The sequence below is a fragment of the Hippocampus bargibanti genome, linkage group LG16 (genome assembly GCF_051943395.1).
Source record: "Hippocampus bargibanti isolate YZ-2025 linkage group LG16, ASM5194339v1, whole genome shotgun sequence".
Taxonomy (NCBI): domain Eukaryota; kingdom Metazoa; phylum Chordata; class Actinopteri; order Syngnathiformes; family Syngnathidae; genus Hippocampus; species Hippocampus bargibanti.
This window is the reverse complement of record NC_142749.1, coordinates 18249882-18269181: the sequence shown is the minus strand read 5'-3', so window position 1 is coordinate 18269181 and position 19300 is coordinate 18249882. Positions and strand designations below refer to the sequence as shown.

The window sequence follows — 19300 nt, the reverse complement described above, 5'->3', positions numbered from 1 at the left end:
ATTAAATGTATTAATGCAAATGCAAAGAAATTATTATTTACACCAATGTCATAATTTGACAAAAAATACTTTTTATTTATGGTAAAATATAATTGAATCGCATATCTGACAATAAAGTTGGCTTGAACTTCGTGAACTTAGTCATAACAACCAACTTCCGCTTTAAGAGTGACGTTCCATAAATGACATCTTTGCTAGCCAATCAAACGCAGCGGCGCCGCTTCCCAGCGTCCAGCCAATCACTTTGAAGGAAGGCGTGTCTTCCCTCAACCTTATCCCGGCGCTCCGGAAAGGTCACCGCCGTCTTTCGGGAACTCGCCAGCCACCCAGCAACCCGCGGAGGCGACACAGCGACCAACGCGACGTGACGAATCACCAAAAAAAAGACGCCAAGATGTCTCTGTCCAACAAACTTACCCTGGAGAAGGTGGACGTCAAGGGGAAGCGAGTCATCATGAGGTGAGCGCTGCACGGAAATTGCATTAGCCTGCACTAGCTAACGCTTTGGTATTTAATTTCATTTTTTTTTTGCTGTCACCGTTTTATAATTATTACCGCAGGTCGTTTCGTGATAACTGACGATTTTAATTTTATTGATATTTTATTTCATCATTGACAAAATCCGGAAGTGATTTTTTTAATGTTTCGTAATGACGCCAAGTGTGAGGGTCCCCCTATTAATAGTGTTGCAAGTATATTTAACCGCTCGAATATTTTAATTTTGCTGCATCAAGTGTTTATCCGTGTGCTTTCCTCAAATGGACAAGCCATAAAACCATTCCAGATCAATATATTTCTTCTTGAAAACCGTAATTACATCCGATCAAAAAGGTGCCGACTATTACGACAACGACAGTTATTTATATATTTTTGTTATGAAAACAGCAAATTCGGTAAGATGAGTGAATAAAGTCCCTCAAAATTAAAAATGAAGATTAGAACCAAAAGTGACGACATGGTAGACTTCCCTTTACGTCCAGTCTTCCAAATAAAAGCAAAAATTAGAAAATTCGTTGATTTAAACTTCTTGAATGAACCAAACTGGTTCGTTTTTTGGAGGGAAAATGATCGAAAACATAATAATTATACATTTTATTTTAAGCACCTTTCAAAGCTCTCAAGGACACTTTACAGTCACAGACAAGCATAGATACTATAATAAATAAAATACAATTACAAATAGAATACAATAAATTAAATAAAACTATGAATAGAAACAAGAGCTACACAGAAAATGCTATTTTAAACAGGTGGCTTTTGAGTTGAGCTTGAAAACATGCACAAAAGAAGACCCGATCACTGTGCGCTGATGCACTTGTGCATCCTTCCTGTTAATCAATAACTTTTCATAAATATCTTCTGACGATTGTCTGCGCATTGGACTTGGGGCACGCTTGAACCTGACACCCATCCCTTTGCGGAAAGGTCAAAGGTTCCAGTTGCCATAATAATAATACATACGCCAGATACGGTTTGCGATTTGACCTTATTAGCATGTTAGCATCAAGCGTGTCTCATCTGACATTATTAGCATTTCATTCGAATTGAGGTCTTGAATGAAAATGAGGGAGATGTGAAGACGTTACCATGGCGACAGTGGGCCGATCACCCAAGACTCTGCTTCATTCCCCCCTCCAAAAACGAGCAAACGAGCTGTCCGTTTTTTCGGTAGGCTCAGGAGGAGTTCAACAATAACATGGCTGTCGGCCACTATCAAAAGTGCTGCGTTTGTAAGGCAGCGGATCATCAAATGCTCGCTTGGCTGTGCCAAAAAATGCCGCTGAAAAGCTGACTGCTGAGCTTCCGGAGCAGACAATGCTTTTACAGTAAACGCCACGCCATTGTCTTTACACGCTGGTGTCGCTTTAGGACGCATCAGGTGGGGAGGAGGGAATTTATGCAACGCCGCCGGCGCCGTATAAAAAAAAAAGGGCCACATTCACTCATTTAATCCATTTACACTTGGTTAAATAACATCTTCTTGGTTATTATCTTATAAAAAATCATCAGAGTGATCTCACTTCCCCTAAATAGGATTTATGACACATTTTGCAATCAAATCAATTGCTGAATAGCATTCAAACTCGTTTAATTCGTCCATCTGCGCCCTCTGGTGGACATGATCGACAACAACCGTTTATTTGAGTGATTACAGTATTCCCTCGTTTTTCGCGGTGAATGGGAAACCAGGACCACCTGGGATAGACAAAAATCCGCAAAAGTAGGATTTGCTCACATCTATGTCCCTGATGAATTTGTGTACAATTGTTTGTGATTGAAATATATTTTTTCCCCCACTGAAAAAGACGCAATGCATTAAGGGATGCGATAATCAAAGCGCGATATAGCAAGGGATCACAACACAGTGATACCTCAGCTTACGTACGCTTTAGCTCACGAACTTTTCACCTTACGAACATTAAATTCGTGAGCATATAATCGTGGCATACAAACTGGTTTTTGGCGGACGAACCAAACCACACAGCGCCACGGTGGCTGGCGGACTAGTTTTCTATGAGTGCATACGTGGTTTGTTATGGAGTGGAGTACTTTTGCTATTATGGGAGCGAAAAAGACCCCACCGCCGGCTAGTGTTAAGCCGAAAAGGACACAAAAGAAAATGATGGTCGAGCAGAAGAAGGAGATCATCAAAAAACACCAACGAAGTGTGCGTTTGTGTGTCACAGCATCACAGTACCAGTATGCTAAGTCGCTACGTGTGGCTAAGGGTGTTTCTGTGTTGTCTAAGCAACGGTCTCAGGCAATAGAAGAGCTTGAAAAACTTCTGTTGATTTGGATTAACGAAAAGCGGGTGAGGGTATTATCGCCGGCAACTTCACTCGGATATCAAGAGGCAACGACATCAACGACCATCACAAAGGTCAATAAAAAGACTTAATTATACAGTACAGTTTATTTCTCTCATTATAATACAATAGCACATTTATTATACATAAAATAAGGTCTATTTTGTGTAGTTTTAAGGTTTATTTAGAAGAAAATTATGTTTTATGGGGACCTGGGAACGGATTATTCTCATTTTAATGGTTTCTTATGGGAAATAAATGTTTGGAATACACACGTTTTGCCTTACACGCACTTTCTGTAATTGCAAACAAAATTGCAAATGGTTTTCTTGTATCCATTTGGAACCCCCCCCCGCCCCCCAAAAAAAAAAAGAATATTCTACAACATCCATGTTTTTTTCTGTTTTCAACATTGCTATTATTTTTCTTTCTTTTCTGCCAGGGTTGACTTCAACGTTCCCATGAAGGACAAGCGCATCACCAACAACCAGAGGTACGCCTGACATCCTGATAGCGAGAGTGATTGAGGTTGTCTTTACTGCCGGCAGGAGACGCAGCCATTCATGACAGACGCCTGAATTCTGCAGCCCTCTGTCAAGCTATTTATTGAGAGTAGATGCAAATTTAAGTGATACATTAGTAAAACATAGTTTTCTTTCTTAGAAGACCACACCCCTGGGCGTTCTAAGCGCGAACGCAGCTGTAAGCAATAAAACGTTGTCTCTTCCATGAACTGACAAATTTGTAACCTGGTTAATGAGCTCTTCCTGTGAATGAGTTTCAAGTCATAAATTGCTTCAGTGATAAAGGAGTTTCCCAAGTCCTAAATTCTATCCAAGGCCAGATCTCCTGGATGAAGATGACAGTTTAACACGCTGTGTCTGTTGACCTCAGATTGACCCCAGGTTGTTTGTGCTTCAATTGTGTATTCGAGTCACACATGTTGACTAAGCATACAACAGCATGACATTTCTTATTTTGTCTAATCTCTATCACGTCCTTTTCCCTCATCCCGTTTCAGGATCATCGCCGCCATCCCGAGCATCAAACACTGCTTGGACGGCGGCGCCAAGTCGGTGGTCCTGATGAGCCACTTGGGCCGCCCCGACGGCAACTTTGTGCCTGAGAAATACTCGCTGCAGCCCGTCGCCGCCGAGCTCAAGTCGCTGTTGGGAAAGTGAGAGGCATTTTGGCCCAAAGTCGCGTAGTAGATCGGACTAAAAATGACCCCCGACCGACCTCCATTTTGCGTAGGGACGTCACCTTCCTGAAGGACTGCGTGGGTGCCGAGGTGGAGGCCGCCTGCGCTAAACCCGCCGCCGGTTCCGTCATCCTGCTGGAGAACCTCCGCTTTCACGTGGCCGAGGAGGGGAAGGGCAAAGACCCCGCCGGAAACAAGGTCAAACTCACTCACATATACACAAAAATGCTTCAATACGATATAGCGAGGGGGTCAAGGCCAAAAGTTTGTCTTCCAAACATTTATTTCCCATGGGAAACCATTAAAATGAGAATAATCCGTTCCCAGGGACCCCTTAAAACGTCATTTTCTACTAAATAAGCCTTAAAACTACACAAAATACAGTGCTACCTCAACTTACAAACTGAATTGTTTCCAATGTGACAGACGAAGGCTTCTCAAGAGCAGATCGACTCCTTCCGGGCGTCTTTGTCCAAACTGGGCGACGTCTACATCAACGATGCTTTCGGCACGGCTCATAGAGCCCACAGGTGAGCCCCCACCCACCCCCACCGACCTCCCTGATTGACAGCAACTACATTTAACGCCCCTCCCCCCCCTTCAGTTCCATGGTGGGCATCAACCTGCCCCAGAAGGCGGCCGGCCTGTTGATGAAAAAGGAGCTGGAGTACTTCGCCATGGCTCTGGAGAAACCGCAGAGGCCCTTCCTGGCCATCCTCGGCGGGTGAGACCAGTGCCCAGCGTCACGTGACCTTTGCCCCCGACGCTTGCGGTGACTTCGCGCGCGTCGCTATCAGCGATGGTTGATGGGTTCAGAGTTTGTTTGAACCCTGCCGATTGCACAATCGCAACTCGTGGTGCATTCAGGTGCGCTCAGTTTAGTCGAGAACTGATTTTCGATTGTCAACCGAAGCATAAAAAAAAATCTGGTTGAAAACCGAATTAACCGGTTGAGAACCAAGACGTTCGAAAACCAAGCTTTGAGTGTATTTTGGGCTATTTTGTTTTTCTGCCGATTGCGCAATCGCAACTCGTGGTGCATTCAGGCGCACTCAGTTTGGTTATGAACCAATTTTCAATTGTCAACCAAGGCATAAAAAATACATTTTTGGTCCAAAACCGAATAGGTTGAGAACCAAGACAATCGAATACTAAGGTTTGAGTGTATTTTGGGCTATTTTGTTATTCTGGCGATTGCGCAATCGCAACTCGTGGTGCATTCAGGCGCACTCAGTTTGGTTGCGAACCAATTTTCAATTGTCAACCGAAGCATTAAAAAAAATTGGTTGAGAACCAAGACGTTCGAAAACCAAGGTTTGACTGTATTTTGGGCTGTTTTGTTATTTTTTAAATAATATTGAATATTTTTACAATATACATACCTATATATAGTATATTTAAACTATATTAAATTTGGGTATACAGGTAACATCCGACTTACAACCAGCTTGACCTATGACGACCCGTACTTGCGACGACCTCCAGACCCTATTTTTTTAAATTTTCATTCTACGCCTGCACCGCAACGCGCTAACAGGCTGGCAACGTGTACAACAATTTTGGCCAGCCAGCATGTCACACACTCGCACAGCAATCAACCGCGTGATGGCACCAGAGTTTGCGTGTCAATTAGCTTCCGGGTCTCTATTCAACATTTTGAATGGATTTCGACTTACAACCATTTTGACTTACGACCGTTTGGTCAGAACAGAGCTCGGGGGCGTTACGTCGAGCTCAGCTTTTCATGTATTTTGTTCCGTTTTTTTAAGCGCAAAGGTGAAAGATAAGATCCAGCTGATCAACAACATGCTGGATAAGGTGGACGAGATGATCATCGGAGGCGGCATGGCCTTCACCTTCCTCAAAGTTCTCAACAACATGGAGGTGAGGGGGGCGGGGACAAAAATGTGCTCATACGCGCTCCGGAAAGGACCTTGTGGTGACCCTCGCGTTGCCCAAACGGTTTTGTATCTAAAGTATTTTTCTTTTGTGCCTTTGACGCCATTTTTGGTGACAAGGTTGTAATCTCACTCATATTCTGAAATCCGCAAATAATTTCACACCGCCACCAGTATTTGCTCAGGCCGATAGCAGATTTCAATATCTCAGGAATTGATAGCTTCTGACGTGTGCTAATAGTCGCTCGGACTTTATTTTATTTTATTTTATTTTATTCATAAGGAGAAGAGACTTAAACGCCTTGATAAAAAAATACAATACGATGCTATTTTTTGTTTGTCCAGGCTAGCTTGCTAGCTAGCTATTGATTAGCTATCGATTAGCTATCTGGCTGGCTGGCTATCTGTTGGCAATCGAATAGCTAGCTAGCTACCTTTCTATCTATTTGGGTTACTTCCGGGTTGAGTGAACGCTGGTGCGTGTGGCTGCCGCTGCTCACTCACAGAAAAAAACGTATCCAGTGACTGTAAAGCTACCTTGAGAGTTTTGAAAGGTGCTTAGAAATGAAATGGATTATTATTATTATTGTTATTGTTATTGTTATTTTTATTGTTGTTATTATCTGGCTGGCTAGCTATCTAGCTAACTCTCTATTGGCTAGCTATCTAGGTCGCTCTCTATTAGCTATCTATCTAGCTTTCTATCTATTTGAGTTATTCCAGGTTGAGTGAACGCTGGCGCGTGTGGTTGCCGCTGCTCACCCACAGAAAAACTGATCCTGTGAACAGATCGGCAACTCCCTGTATGACGAGGAAGGCGCCGGCATCGTCAAGGACCTGATGGCCAAAGCCGAGAAGAACGGCGTCAAAATCACGTTGCCCGTCGACTTTGTCACCGCCGACAAATTTGACGAGAAGGCCGCCACGGGTGTGACCACCGTCGCCGCCGGCATCCCCGCTGGTTGGATGGTGAGTGACATTTGTTTCCCCGATTTAAAAAAAAAATACAAATGCTACTAAGCTCTTTTTCAGGGTTTGGATTGCGGCCCCGAGAGCTCCAAGGCTTACGGCGAAGCGGTGGGTCGAGCCAAGCAGATCGTGTGGAACGGCCCCGTGGGGGTCTTCGAATGGGACAACTTTGCCAAAGGCACCAAGAACCTGATGGACAAAGTGGTGGAGGTCACCCAGTCGGGTTGCGTCACAATCATCGGTAACAATCATCTGCATCATAATCATACATTTCATTTACAAGCACCTTGCAAAACTCTCAAGGTCGCTTTATAGTCACAGGATGAAGTTTTTCTGTGGGGGAGCAGGGGCAGCCACACGCGCCAGCGTTCACTCAAACCGGAAGGAATTCAAATTGATAGAAAGCTAGCTAGATAGCGACCTAGATAGCTACCTAGCCAGCCGGATAGCTAATCGATAGCGAGCTAATAAGCTAGCCTGGACAAATTTGTAACAAAAAATAGCATTGTATTGGCCCGGAGACTCAACCTGGAAGTAACTCAAATAGATAGGAAGCTAGCTAGCTAATACGTAGATATCTAATAGATTGCTAGATAGAGAGCTAGACAGTCATATAGCTAATAGCTAGCAAATAGATAGCTAGCTAGATAACTAGTGTTAGGGCCATTATTAATGAAGCAGGTAACAGCTAGATAGATAGTTAGCTAATAATAATGATGATAATAACGATAATAATAGCGCACAACCGAACCGTCATATTTTCAAAATGCAAACGGACATTAGAGGAAAGCAGTCCAATCATTGGTGTCAACAAAATATGTGGGAGTGAAGCATCTCAAAAGCAGAGACAATCTTTGCTCCAACTCACCAATCGGCACTTTTTCTTCTTTTTTTTGAAACACCGAACTTGTCTGTGGTTTATCCAGGTGGGGGAGACACTGCCACCTGCTGTGCCAAGTGGAACACTGAAGATAAGGTCAGTCACGTGAGCACAGGAGGCGGAGCCAGCCTGGAACTGCTGGAAGGTGAGTGAAAGGACATAAAACGTCATGTGAATTTGCTTTGTTTTTCCTCTAAATTGATCAATTCTTCATCCAACCCCCCGCAGGCAAAGTTCTTCCCGGAGTGGACGCCCTGAGTAACATCTAAAACTTCTTTCCCCATCGACCCGCTAACGTGTGTGTGAGAACACACCATGCGTGTTTGTAAGACCGAGAGAACATGTGAATGTGTGTATGCTGAAAGGTGAGTGGCAACTAAAAACCAGATTGGTGTTAGCTTGCGCAACCCTGCAAAAAAATAAAATTAAATAAAAAAAAAACACACACATGGCCGGTGGGCTTTATGGCAGATCAAAACTGTGACGAGTCAGAAACTGCTAGCGTAGGTGGAATATTACAGTGGAGCTTTTTTATTTTATTTTATTTTATTTTTTTTAAATTTTGCTGTGATGAAAAGTTGCCATCACGACAGACTTAAGAAAGTACGTGTTTAACTCTCTGCCGGTCATTCCGCGCTAACTTGTGTGTAGTCATGCCACATCGCTAACTGTTACGCACGCGACGGTTCGTGTGGCGTTCGTGTGGCGTTTGTGTACCTTCTGACCTCTGCTCGCCTGTTCAAGTTAATAAATGTCCCGAAAACCTTTTGTGGTGTGATTGTTGTCTTTTTTTCTCAGCTTGATTTTGATAACACTTCCACTTATTTTTTGGGTAGGGTGGAGAAAAAAAAGGAATGCTCAAAAGAATCATTTTTTAAAAATATGTCATTGGGCTGTTGATTTAGTAACTTCCTTGTTTGAGTTCAATCAATGAATACCATTTTTATTGTAGTACATGACAAAAACCAACACAAAAAAGATTATTGTTATAATTAAAAGACCACTTTTAAAATCCGTATTTAATTAAAAACGATTGTATCGAAGCCTGTTTTTGGTAAAGTGTCAAAATCAGGCAATATAGTTATACTGTAGTGTTTAAAAACGATTAGATAGGTGCTCGACCCGCGGCGCGATATTATGACGTCACGTTACAGGCTCGTTCTCGACTTCGCTACTTTTCTTTTTACCAAAAAGACTTTCACGTGTTGTTGTGAGTTGAGTTCAAAACACAAAAACCGCTGTGATATTTTAAACGCATTAAAAAAAATCGAAATAATTCCAGAAATCTGTGTCGACGCTTTCACTTTCTGACGTCATGACGTCAGACGTCGGCTTGTTCGTCGACGTGGTAGTTGGCAGGAGCGAAAACAGTTCCGGAAGGATACACGCCCCCTTCTCAAGCTAACGGCGGCTTAAGATATCTTGAAATAAACCGGGCCCGGTTGTGGGAAGAAACCGATTAGGCACCGCATGAAGGTGCCGAGTCTCAGTAAAGCCTCTTGGCTGACTTGTCACCAGCCGCCGTTTTATTGATGCTTGTTGGCAGCAGCGGTTGCCGCGCGCATGCAACAGAATGGCGCGAGCAGCTCCAACGGCGTCGGGGGCGGAGAGCGAATGTCTCCGTCCCGAAGCCCCCTTCTCCCGGCGGCGACGACTCGGGTGAGACGGTTCATCCAGGAGCGGCGCACCCTGCCGCTGCCTAAAGTCATGGTGGTCTTTTCGACCGCGGCCGACGTCGAGAAAGCCAGCGATGCCATGGCCGACGATGACTCGCGGAAGCCGGCCTCCCCTCCCGTGGCGACGGCGAACGTCTGCCGGGGAAAGCCGTCTCGGTCTTCGTCGGACGCCAGACGGGAACACGAGGTGGGGTCGTTGGTTAATATATACGCAAAACTGTTTGTTTTCATTTAATTGCAAGCAGTCCTTGAATGGGGCTGACACCTGACGTCATAAACAAGCGCCAAATGCTTGAATCTGAATACAGACGTAAACACGACATGCTAACAACCACCCCAATCTTCAATTTAACGTTCCCAAGTTGTCTTTCTCCCGGAATTTAACAGCTAACAAGGTTAGTCAACATAAATCTGATAGAAAATGGCCCATATTCCTTATGTAAACAATAAACACACTGAAAGGGACACCCAAAAAACTGTTCTTTGTTGACATAGCTGGCTAGCTATCTATTAGCTGGCTTGCTGGTTAGCTGGCTATCTATTACCTATCTATTAGCTGGCTGGCTATCTATTAGCTATCGATTAGCTATCTAGCTGGCTGGCTTAGCTATCTGGTAGCTAGCTAGCTAGTTTTCTATCGATTTGATTTACTTCCGGGTTGAGTGAACGCTGGCGTATGTGGCTGCTGCTGCTCGCCCACAGAAAAACTGCTCCTGTGACTGTAAAGCGACCTTGAGAGTTTTGAAAGGCGCTTCTAAATGAAATGCGACCACCCGTACTTACGACCACGACTTCCAGACCCTATTTTTAAAATTGTCATTCTACGCCTGGCACCTATTTTTGACAATTTGACACCGCAACGTCTCTATTCAACATTTTGAATGCATTTCGACCTACGACCACTTCGATTTACGACCGTTTGGTTGTAAGTCGGATGTTACCCGTATTTCGTTCCCCCTTTTTTTGTCCCCCTTTGTAAAGTTTCCCGAGGTGATCTCTCTGAACGTGGGAGGCTCGCACTTCACCACCCGGTTGTCCACGCTACGGCGTTACGAAGACACCATGCTAGCCGCCATGTTCAGCGGGCGCCACCAGATCCCGCGCGACGCCGACGGACGCTTCTTCATCGACCGCGACGGCGCCTATTTTGGGTGAGTTTGCCGTCGTATTTCAAAAGGTGTACAAAAGCGCGGTGTTCGTGTCGTGAAGGGACATCCTGAACTTCTTACGCGAGGGCGAGCTGCCCCAACGTGAGCGCGTCAGGGCGGTGCACCGCGAGGCGCAGTACTACTCCATCGCGCCGCTGATGGAGCGCCTAGAAGACACGCAGCCGCTCACCGGAGAGAAAGTCCGGCAGGCTTTTCTCGACCTGCTGCCTTACTACAAAGGTAGGCAGGGATAAAAAGGGTGCTTTGACGCCATCTTGTTACACCAACCTCCAAGCTTTGTAATAATAATAATAATAAATTTCATTTATAAGCGCCTCTCAAAACTATCAAGGACACTTTACAGTGTCCAGCGTTCACTCAACCCGGAAGTAACGTGGTCATTATAAGAAAACCTTTATTTGTCTTACCCAATGACACAATTTACAACAGCGAAATAACCCACATCGAAATTTTGAAAAATTAGAAAAGTAGTAGAAAAATTATTTGCCAAAATTTTGAAATTAAAAAAATCCCTGAAAGATTATTTGCCAAAATTATAAAAATCAGAGAAAAATGATTTGCCAAAATTTTACAAATTAGAAAAAACCCTGAAAAATTATTTTCCAAAATTTTGAAAATTGGAAAAATCCCTGGAAAATGATTTGCCAAAATTTTAAAAATTAGGAAAAATCACAGAAAAATGATTTTCCAAAATTTTTAAAATTAGAAAAATCCCTGAAAAAGTATTTACCAAAATGTTGAAAATTAGACAAATCCCAGATTTTTTTTTGTTTGTTTGTTGATGAGGGCTTTGTGTTTCGTCAGACAATCTGGAGCGCATCGTGGAGATCGCCAAACTACGCGCTACGCAGAAGAAGGCGCGCTTCGCCAAGCTAAAGGTTTGCGTCTACAAAGAGGAGATGCCCATCACGCCGTACGAGCGCCCGCTCTTCAACACGCTGCGCTCGGAGCGCGTTGAGGGCGAGGCCAAGCTCTTTGAGCACCACTGCGACGTGGACGTGTCCTTCGGGCCATGGGAGGCGGTGGCCGACGTCTACGACTTGCTGCATTGCATCGTGGGTGACCTGGCGCGCCGCGGCATCGCCGCCGAGCAGCAGTGCATCGGTGTGTGCGATAAGCATCTCATCAACCATTATTACTGCAAGAGGCCCATTTACGAGTTCAAGATCACCTGGTGGTAAAAGGCGGGGTAGGGGGTCCTTGCCTGTTGGAACGGGAGCATTTTGGTGAGATTTACAATATTAATAATAATAATACATTTAATTTCTAAACAAAACCAAAATGCTAACATTCCATTTGGAAGTTTAATTTTCAACTTGTTTTCATTTATGGGGAGAAAAAGAAATCACAATTATTCCTCCCTGCAAAAAGACAACTTATTCATAGACGTTCTTATTTCAAGCATTCCGCTCGCAATTCCACATTTTTTTCCCCCTCCACGCGGATCAAACCTCTAAAGATGGAGGACACTGATTTGCTGCGGCGACCCCTTGAAGGGAAAAGCCGAAAGGAAAAGAAGAAGACGTTTTATATCAAGTCAAACCTCGGTTTTCGAACTTTTCGGTTATCGACCAATTGGATTTTTTACAAAAAAAATCGTGATTTTTACGCCTTGGTTTACAAGTGAACCAAACTGAGTGCACTTGAATGCACCACTCGACTCCCCTCCGCTTCCTTATACGTCACTTCCTTGTGTCGCGTGTCATTGTGACCGACTACGCATTATTGTCGTGTAGCGTTCATTTGTGTATTTGTATTGTTCAACATCGATTTTTTTTAAAGCAGAAATGTATAAGAATGGGACATGTTTCGGTTTTCTAGTACGTTGGTTTTAGTACAGGTTTGTGTAACGTATTCTGTTTGAAAACCGGGGTTTGACTGTCGTACAAGCAATTGTTGTAACGTAGCGCTTCACGCTACGCTACCGGGACTTCCGGTGTCCCCGTACCTGAGCACCTTGTGATTGTAGCCGACAAAGTATATCTTTTGTACCTCACCGCTAGACGGTATAGCAACGTCCACTTTTTGATTTTTGTCGTCTCAATAGCGCTACCTTGTGTTTGTTTCTATAATGGATCATCAGGGAAAAAAAAGCTGTTGGCTTCTAGGAAGCTGTAGTTTTTTCCCCCGTTGCTTTGTATTGTACAATTTTATGACAGACACCAATTGAAGTAAATCTATATGATATAAAAGAATCCAGTGTCGTGCTTAAAATGGCCGTGTTTTTATTGACATGCCGAACGTCAAAATCTTATTTTGATATGCTGTTAATCCACATTCCCAACAACGAAGAAAAAAAGGTCACTTAAAATCGCACGCAATTATTTTGAAAAATCATTTGTGCTTTGGGTGACGTCATCAAAACGACAGTTTTTTTTTCTTTGATTATAATTTTTTTAACAGATTATCACATTTCAACAGAAGAAAAAGATAAGATTCACCCAAAAAAATCCTCATTTTTTTATATATTTTAAATGTATATTAGTGTTGTATGTATATATTTTTTCTGCAACCAAGTTTCAGACAATGGTCCCCATAAAGTGGAAAATCTTAAAGGGGCAGACCTGCTTTTATTTTTTATTTTTTTACAGATTATCACATTTCAACATAAAACATAAGCTCCACCCCCCAAAAAATCAGCATTTTTAACCAATTTCTCTTATTTAAAAAAATAATATGTTAGTATTATATGTAAATATTTTTTTTCTGCAATCAAGTGGAAAATCTTAAAGGAGCAGACCTGCTTTTGTTATTTTTTTACAGATTATATTATTTATTACATCATAAGAAAAAAATCAGCGCTACCCCCCAAAAAATCCACATTTTTCAACAAATTTCTCTTTTTTTTTTTTTTAAATAGACTTTTAAATTATATTAGTATAATATGTAATATTTTTTCCTGCAACAAAGTTTCCGACTGTATGGTCCCCATTAGGTAGAAAACCTTAAAGTGGCGGACCTGCTTTATTTAGTTGTTTATTTTTATTATTATTTACAGATTATCACATTATAATAAGAAAAAAAATAAGATCCACCCAAAAAAATCTATATTTTTTAACCAATTTCTCTTATTTTTTTTAATATAAGTTTAATATATATTAGTATATGTATGTATATATTTTTTATATATTTTTTCCGACTATGGTTGCCATAAGGTGGAAAATCTTAAAGGGGCAGACCTGCTTTTTATTTTTTTTTACAAATTATCACATTTCAACATAAAAAAATAAGCTCCACCCCCCAAAGTGGAACATTTTAAAGGGACAGTCCACCTTTTTTATTTGTATTTTTTTCTTACCACATGCATATTTCTTATTTCTTTCCCATTTCTCATTCACATTTGGCTGCTCTTCTTTTGCCCTCCAACCACTTGACCCGGAAAGGAGGTCGCCGCTGGAGGAGGAGGAGTAGAAGAAGAAGGAGGAGGGCGGATAGCAACGGTGGGAGGAGGCTGGCGCTGGCGAGCTAACAAGCTCCTTTCTTCGCAAGCCTTCCTGGCATCGGGAAGGATGGAGGCAGAGGAAAAAGGCCCTTTCTAAGCCGCTCGCCGCCACTGTGGAAAAGGACGCCAATGGGAAGCGCCCGGGCCCCCCGTTTGCTGCAGGTAAGCCATTTTTCCCTATCGTAACGCCTTCTCACATGCGGGAAAGGCGCAAGGATGGATGAGGGGGGGGGGGGGGGTTGCATAACAGGACCAGGATGCTATTTATGCTAACGACGTTAGTGCCGTGATACGATGGATTGGGGAGGGGGTGCGCTGCTTTTTTTATGATTCATCAGACCTTTGACTGTTCTTCGCACTCCGAGAACAGGTCACCTCCGTCTCCATGACAACAGGCTCTTCCTGTACCAAAAACACCCCCCCCCCCACCTAATAGTTTATCCTGTTTTTGCAAGGTGAGAGCTCCATGACGCCATTTTGAACCTTTAAACTTAACAATTTGTGTATTTATTCATTATTGCGCAATTTCAAAGTCAGCCATGCTTTATTGTCAAATTTGCTATTGATTTGCTATCTAACTAGCTAGGTGGCTACGTAGCTAACTATCTATTTGCTTTCTATTCGCTATCTAACTAGCTAACTGGCTACCTAGCTATCTATCTATTTGCTTTCTATTCGCTATCTAACTAGCCAGCTGGCTAGTTAGTTAGTCATTGGTGTTCAGATGAGTCTCGGTCGGCCATTGTGGCGCGCACCTGCTTAAACAATCCCATTTTCTGTTTGCTCAAGCCCATTCCCCAAACAATGGTTGCCTAGCAACGGCCGGCAGATGCTCCGTTGGGCTTTCGGATTTTTCTTTTTTTTTTTTTTTTTATGATGACAACTCATGGTGACGACCGATCGGCAATCGATAGAAATACCACCGGAGATGCAAAAAAATGCATGCTAACGTTAGCATGTTATCCTTACTTTCAAGGACTTTAATATTGAGCGTGATGGAAGAGGTCAAATGAGTAAGAAAACATCTAACCTTTTTAAATAATAAGAATACGAATCCATTTCATTTATAAGCTCTTTTTAAAACTCTCAAGGTCACTTTACAGTCACACGATCGATTTTTCTGCGGGTGAGCAGCGGCAGCCACACGCGCCAGCATTCACTCAACCCGGAAGTAACTCAAATAGATAGAAAGCTAGCTAACAGATAGCTAATAGATAGCCAGCTAGGCAGCTAACTAGCTAGATAGCCATATAGCTAGCCAGATAGCTAATAGATAGCAAAGAGATAGCCAGCTATGTCACTAGCTAATAGATCACAAATAAATAGCTATCTAGATAGCAAATAGATAACACATGGATAGCAAATAGATAGCCAGCTGCGTAGCGAGCTAATAGATCGCAAATGGATAGCAAATAGCTAGCAAATAGATGGAAAATGGATAGCAAATGGATTGAGAGCCCCAATTTTCGCATTGAAAACTATCATGACATTGGAAAGCTACCGCGGCTTATATCCTAGTGCCGTTTTTTTTCTTCTTCTTCTACTGATCAAATCACAGCGGCTATCAACCGACTGAAACTAACGAGACTAGCGTTAGCCGGCGCAGCGGCCTGTTCCAGAACATTCCCCCGCTATATTGTGAGCACTTGATAGACGGAGCCTGCACGTTGCCATGGAAACCGGTGCTGCTCAAGCTCAAAATATTCCCTTGTGAACGGAGTGCGCAACGCCTTCGACGCATTCGTTTGTTCTGCTGGTAAATACGCCGGTGGGGTCGAAAGGTCGCGGGGGGGGGGGCTGTCGCAGGGTCGCTGGGGAAATCTGACGTGACAGTCAAGTCAGGGGTGCAAATTATGTTTTGCAACAGAAAAGCTAATAGCTTGCTAGCTAATAGATGTGATAATCATAATACATTTAATTTCTAAGCACCTTTCAAAACTCTCAAGGTCACTTTACAGTCACAGGATAGTTTTTTCTGCGGGTGAGCAGCGGCAGCCACACGCGCCAGCGTTCACTCAACCCGGAAGTAACTTAAATGGATAGAAAGCTAGCTAGCTAATAGAAAGCTAATAGATAGCTGGATAGATAGCTAATAGAAGGGAAAAGTACGGGAACGTTCTGGTTTCTCCCCCAAAGAACACCCTTTGCGTCTCTTCACAGCCTTGAATCCATCCAGAATCCTCATGGAGCAGGATGTGGAGAGTCCGGCCCTGGGCAAAGCCTCCAAGTTCCTCAAGGCGTTCGGCCAGGATCCGTCCAAAGCGTTGGCGGCGACGGATCGTTCGCGCAAGGTCCAGCGCTACGTCCAGAAAGACGGCAAGTGCAACGTCCACCACGGCAACGTGCGGGAGATCTACCGCTACCTGACGGACATCTTCACCACCCTGGTGGACCTCAAGTGGCGCTTCAACATCTTCATCTTCGTCCTGGTGTACACGGTCACCTGGCTCTTCTTCGGCTTCATGTGGTGGCTCATCGCGTACCTGCGAGGCGACCTGGACCACCTCGCCGACAACCTTTGGACTCCGTGCGTCAATAATCTCAACGGCTTCGTGTCGGCCTTCCTGTTCTCCATCGAGACGGAAACCACCATCGGTTACGGCTACCGGGTCATCACGGACAAGTGCCCCGAAGGGATCCTCCTGCTCCTGATCCAGTCGGTGCTGGGCTCCATCGTCAACGCTTTCATGGTGGGCTGCATGTTCGTCAAGATCTCGCAACCCAAGAAGCGAGCCGAGACTCTGGTGTTTTCCACCAACGCCGTCATCTCCATGAGAGACGGACGCCTGTGTCTGATGTTCCGGGTGGGCGACCTGCGGAACTCGCACATCGTGGAGGCCTCCATCCGGGCCAAGCTCATCAAGTCCAAGCAGACCAAGGAGGGCGAGTTCATCCCCCTCAACCAGACGGACATAAACGTGGGCTACGACACGGGCGACGACCGTCTCTTCCTCGTCTCGCCGCTCATCATCTGTCACGAGATCAACCAGAACAGTCCCTTTTGGGAGATCTCCCCGGCTCATCTGGCCAAGGAGGAGCTGGAGATTGTGGTCATTTTGGAGGGCATGGTCGAGGCCACGGGTAAGTCGCTAATACGTTTTGACAATAGTCCTTTCCAGGACGGACACTGGACTGGGAGACGGTGGACGATTGTCTGATGGGGGTTGACTGGCGGACTGACAGATGTTGGACCGAATCCTTGGATGGTTTCTCGAGACTGACTGAGGTGGTTGGACAGATTGACAGATGAGGATGAAGGGACCGAATAAGACATCGGGGGGGGGGGACACAGCCAGTGGACGGATGCCATGAATTATTTGTGGAGTGACAGTGAAGATCCGAGACCAATGAGCTTGGACGGACTAAATGGTGGACAAGAGGTGGGAAGGCGGTTTGCAACGGTCAAAGGCCTGACGTGAAAACAGGTGGACAGACTGACTGACCGACGGACTCATTTGAACGGATCGACTGACATGTAAAAACCAGGGCCAACAACCTTGGACAGACAAAATGGTGGACGCGAAGAGGTGGACAGACCGATCGCGACAGTTTAGTCAAAGGCCTGACATGAAAACAGGTGGACGGACTGACTCACAGACCTTGAAACTCAGATGGACTGACAGGTAAGAACCCGGGACCAACAACCTTGGACGGACAAAATGGCGGATGGGAAGGGGTGGACAGACGGTTGAGTCCAAGGCCTGATATGAAAACAGGTGGACAGACTGACTGACTTGGAAGAATGGATCGACTGACAGATAAGATCCGGGACCAACGACCTTGGAGAGACAAAATGGTGGACAAAAGGTGGGAAGACAGTTTGCGACGGGTGAGTCAAAGGCCTGACATGAAAACAGGTGAACAGACTGACTGACTGAGCTGGACTGATTGATAGGGTCTTCTGGACTGACGTATGGCGATCGATGCGACCAACTGACTCGTCCTACCATGGGGAAGGACGGACGGACGGACGAGTTTAGAGGACAGCTAGGGACGTAGCCCTGAGTTAGCGCCAATCCCTTGCCACTGTCCCCAGGCATGACGTGCCAGGCCCGCAGCTCGTACGTGAGCAGCGAGATCAAGTGGGGCTACCGCTTCACACCCGTGCTAACGCTAGAGGACGGCTTCTACGAGGTGGACTACAACAGTTTCCACGACATCTACGAGACCAACACGCCGGCCTGCAGCGCCCGCCAGCTAGCCGACATGAGCGGCCGCGCCCGCCTGCCCCTTACGTGGTCCATGGGCAGCAAACTGAGCCAGCAGGGTCTGGCGCCCGAGGCTGAACGCCGAGACTCGCGGACTGAACGCAACGGAGATGTCGCCAACGCTGAGAGCGAGTCCAAACTGTAGCTACGAACATGCGCGCTAGCTCCGCCATTTTGGGCAGTGGCCAGAGGAAACCCCGTCCCCAGATCCTTCTTATTTTTTCTATTCCAATCTCCCCGTACGGACGTTTGCATATCAAGTATTTTTGTACATAAGTTGACATGTTTTGGACCCCTCCCGGTGTCTTGGGTTTGCTGTGTGAATACTGGCAAACCTTGGTTTTCGAATGTCTTGGTTCTCGACCAATTAGGTTTTTGACCAAAAAAATTATAGGCTTTTAGCCTCAGTTAACCACTGAAAATTGGTTCTCACCAAACCGAGCGCACCTGAACACACCAGTCGACTCCGCTTCCTTTTTACGTCACTTCCTGGTGTTGCGTCTTATTGTGACCGACGCATTATCCTCCCGTAGCAGTCATGCTTATTTTGTTCAGTCGTGATAAAAAAAGCAGACATTGATCGTAATGGGAAATATTTGGGTTTTAGAACAGATTTATGGAACCGATTGTGATCGAAAACCAATGTTTGACTGTATTTGAGGGTTGTTTGACGCTATCGCGGTTTAGCTTAGCCCTGTACATAATCTATGCCTTACGATAGCAAATTTGAGTCTCCGAACATTCAAAAACTGCGTTCGCCCCAAAACCTTTCCGCAGCTTTGCGTTTTTTTTGGATGTGTTGGTACTTCAAAAGATGATCGCCAATCGGAGACAATAATTATTATAAACGATAATAATTTTAAAAAGTCCCTCAAAATGGAAAATAGCTATGTAATTTTTGAGGATTTTAAAAAGCTGTCTACTGGATTCATACACACACACACACACACGATACACTTATTAATGATTACAGTTGAAACTTTCCGTATGTGCATTAGCATATGCCCAACAATAAACGAATCATCTGAGATGATTTTCATGTGTGGTGTC

The 19300-nt window shown here is 44.5% G+C and overlaps 3 protein-coding genes across 3 annotated transcripts; all 3 read left to right on the top strand.

Moving 5' to 3' along the window:
* The first annotated feature begins 269 nt into the window (after nucleotides 1-269).
* On the top strand, nucleotides 270-8522 carry pgk1 (phosphoglycerate kinase 1). Its single transcript, XM_089017272.1, has 11 exons — nucleotides 270-459; nucleotides 3250-3300; nucleotides 3829-3984; nucleotides 4062-4206; nucleotides 4435-4538; nucleotides 4613-4732; nucleotides 5778-5892; nucleotides 6696-6875; nucleotides 6939-7116; nucleotides 7802-7900; nucleotides 7984-8522. Exons 1-11 carry the CDS (start codon nucleotides 395-397, stop codon nucleotides 8022-8024), a joined length of 1254 nt encoding a protein of 417 aa, XP_088873398.1. The 5' UTR covers nucleotides 270-394; the 3' UTR covers nucleotides 8025-8522.
* A 584-nt stretch (nucleotides 8523-9106) lies between these two features.
* kctd7 (potassium channel tetramerization domain containing 7) lies at nucleotides 9107-12799 on the top strand. Its single transcript, XM_089016613.1, has 4 exons — nucleotides 9107-9618; nucleotides 10413-10582; nucleotides 10641-10819; nucleotides 11405-12799. The coding sequence occupies exons 1-4, from the start codon at nucleotides 9319-9321 to the stop codon at nucleotides 11779-11781; spliced, it is 1026 nt and encodes a 341-aa protein (XP_088872739.1). The 5' UTR covers nucleotides 9107-9318; the 3' UTR covers nucleotides 11782-12799.
* Nucleotides 12800-13958: 1159 nt separating this feature from the next.
* Nucleotides 13959-19238, top strand: kcnj6 (potassium inwardly rectifying channel subfamily J member 6). Its single transcript, XM_089016612.1, has 3 exons — nucleotides 13959-14204; nucleotides 16203-17123; nucleotides 18079-19238. Exons 2-3 carry the CDS (start codon nucleotides 16226-16228, stop codon nucleotides 18393-18395), a joined length of 1215 nt encoding a protein of 404 aa, XP_088872738.1. The 5' UTR covers nucleotides 13959-14204; nucleotides 16203-16225; the 3' UTR covers nucleotides 18396-19238.
* Nucleotides 19239-19300: the final 62 nt, after the last annotated feature.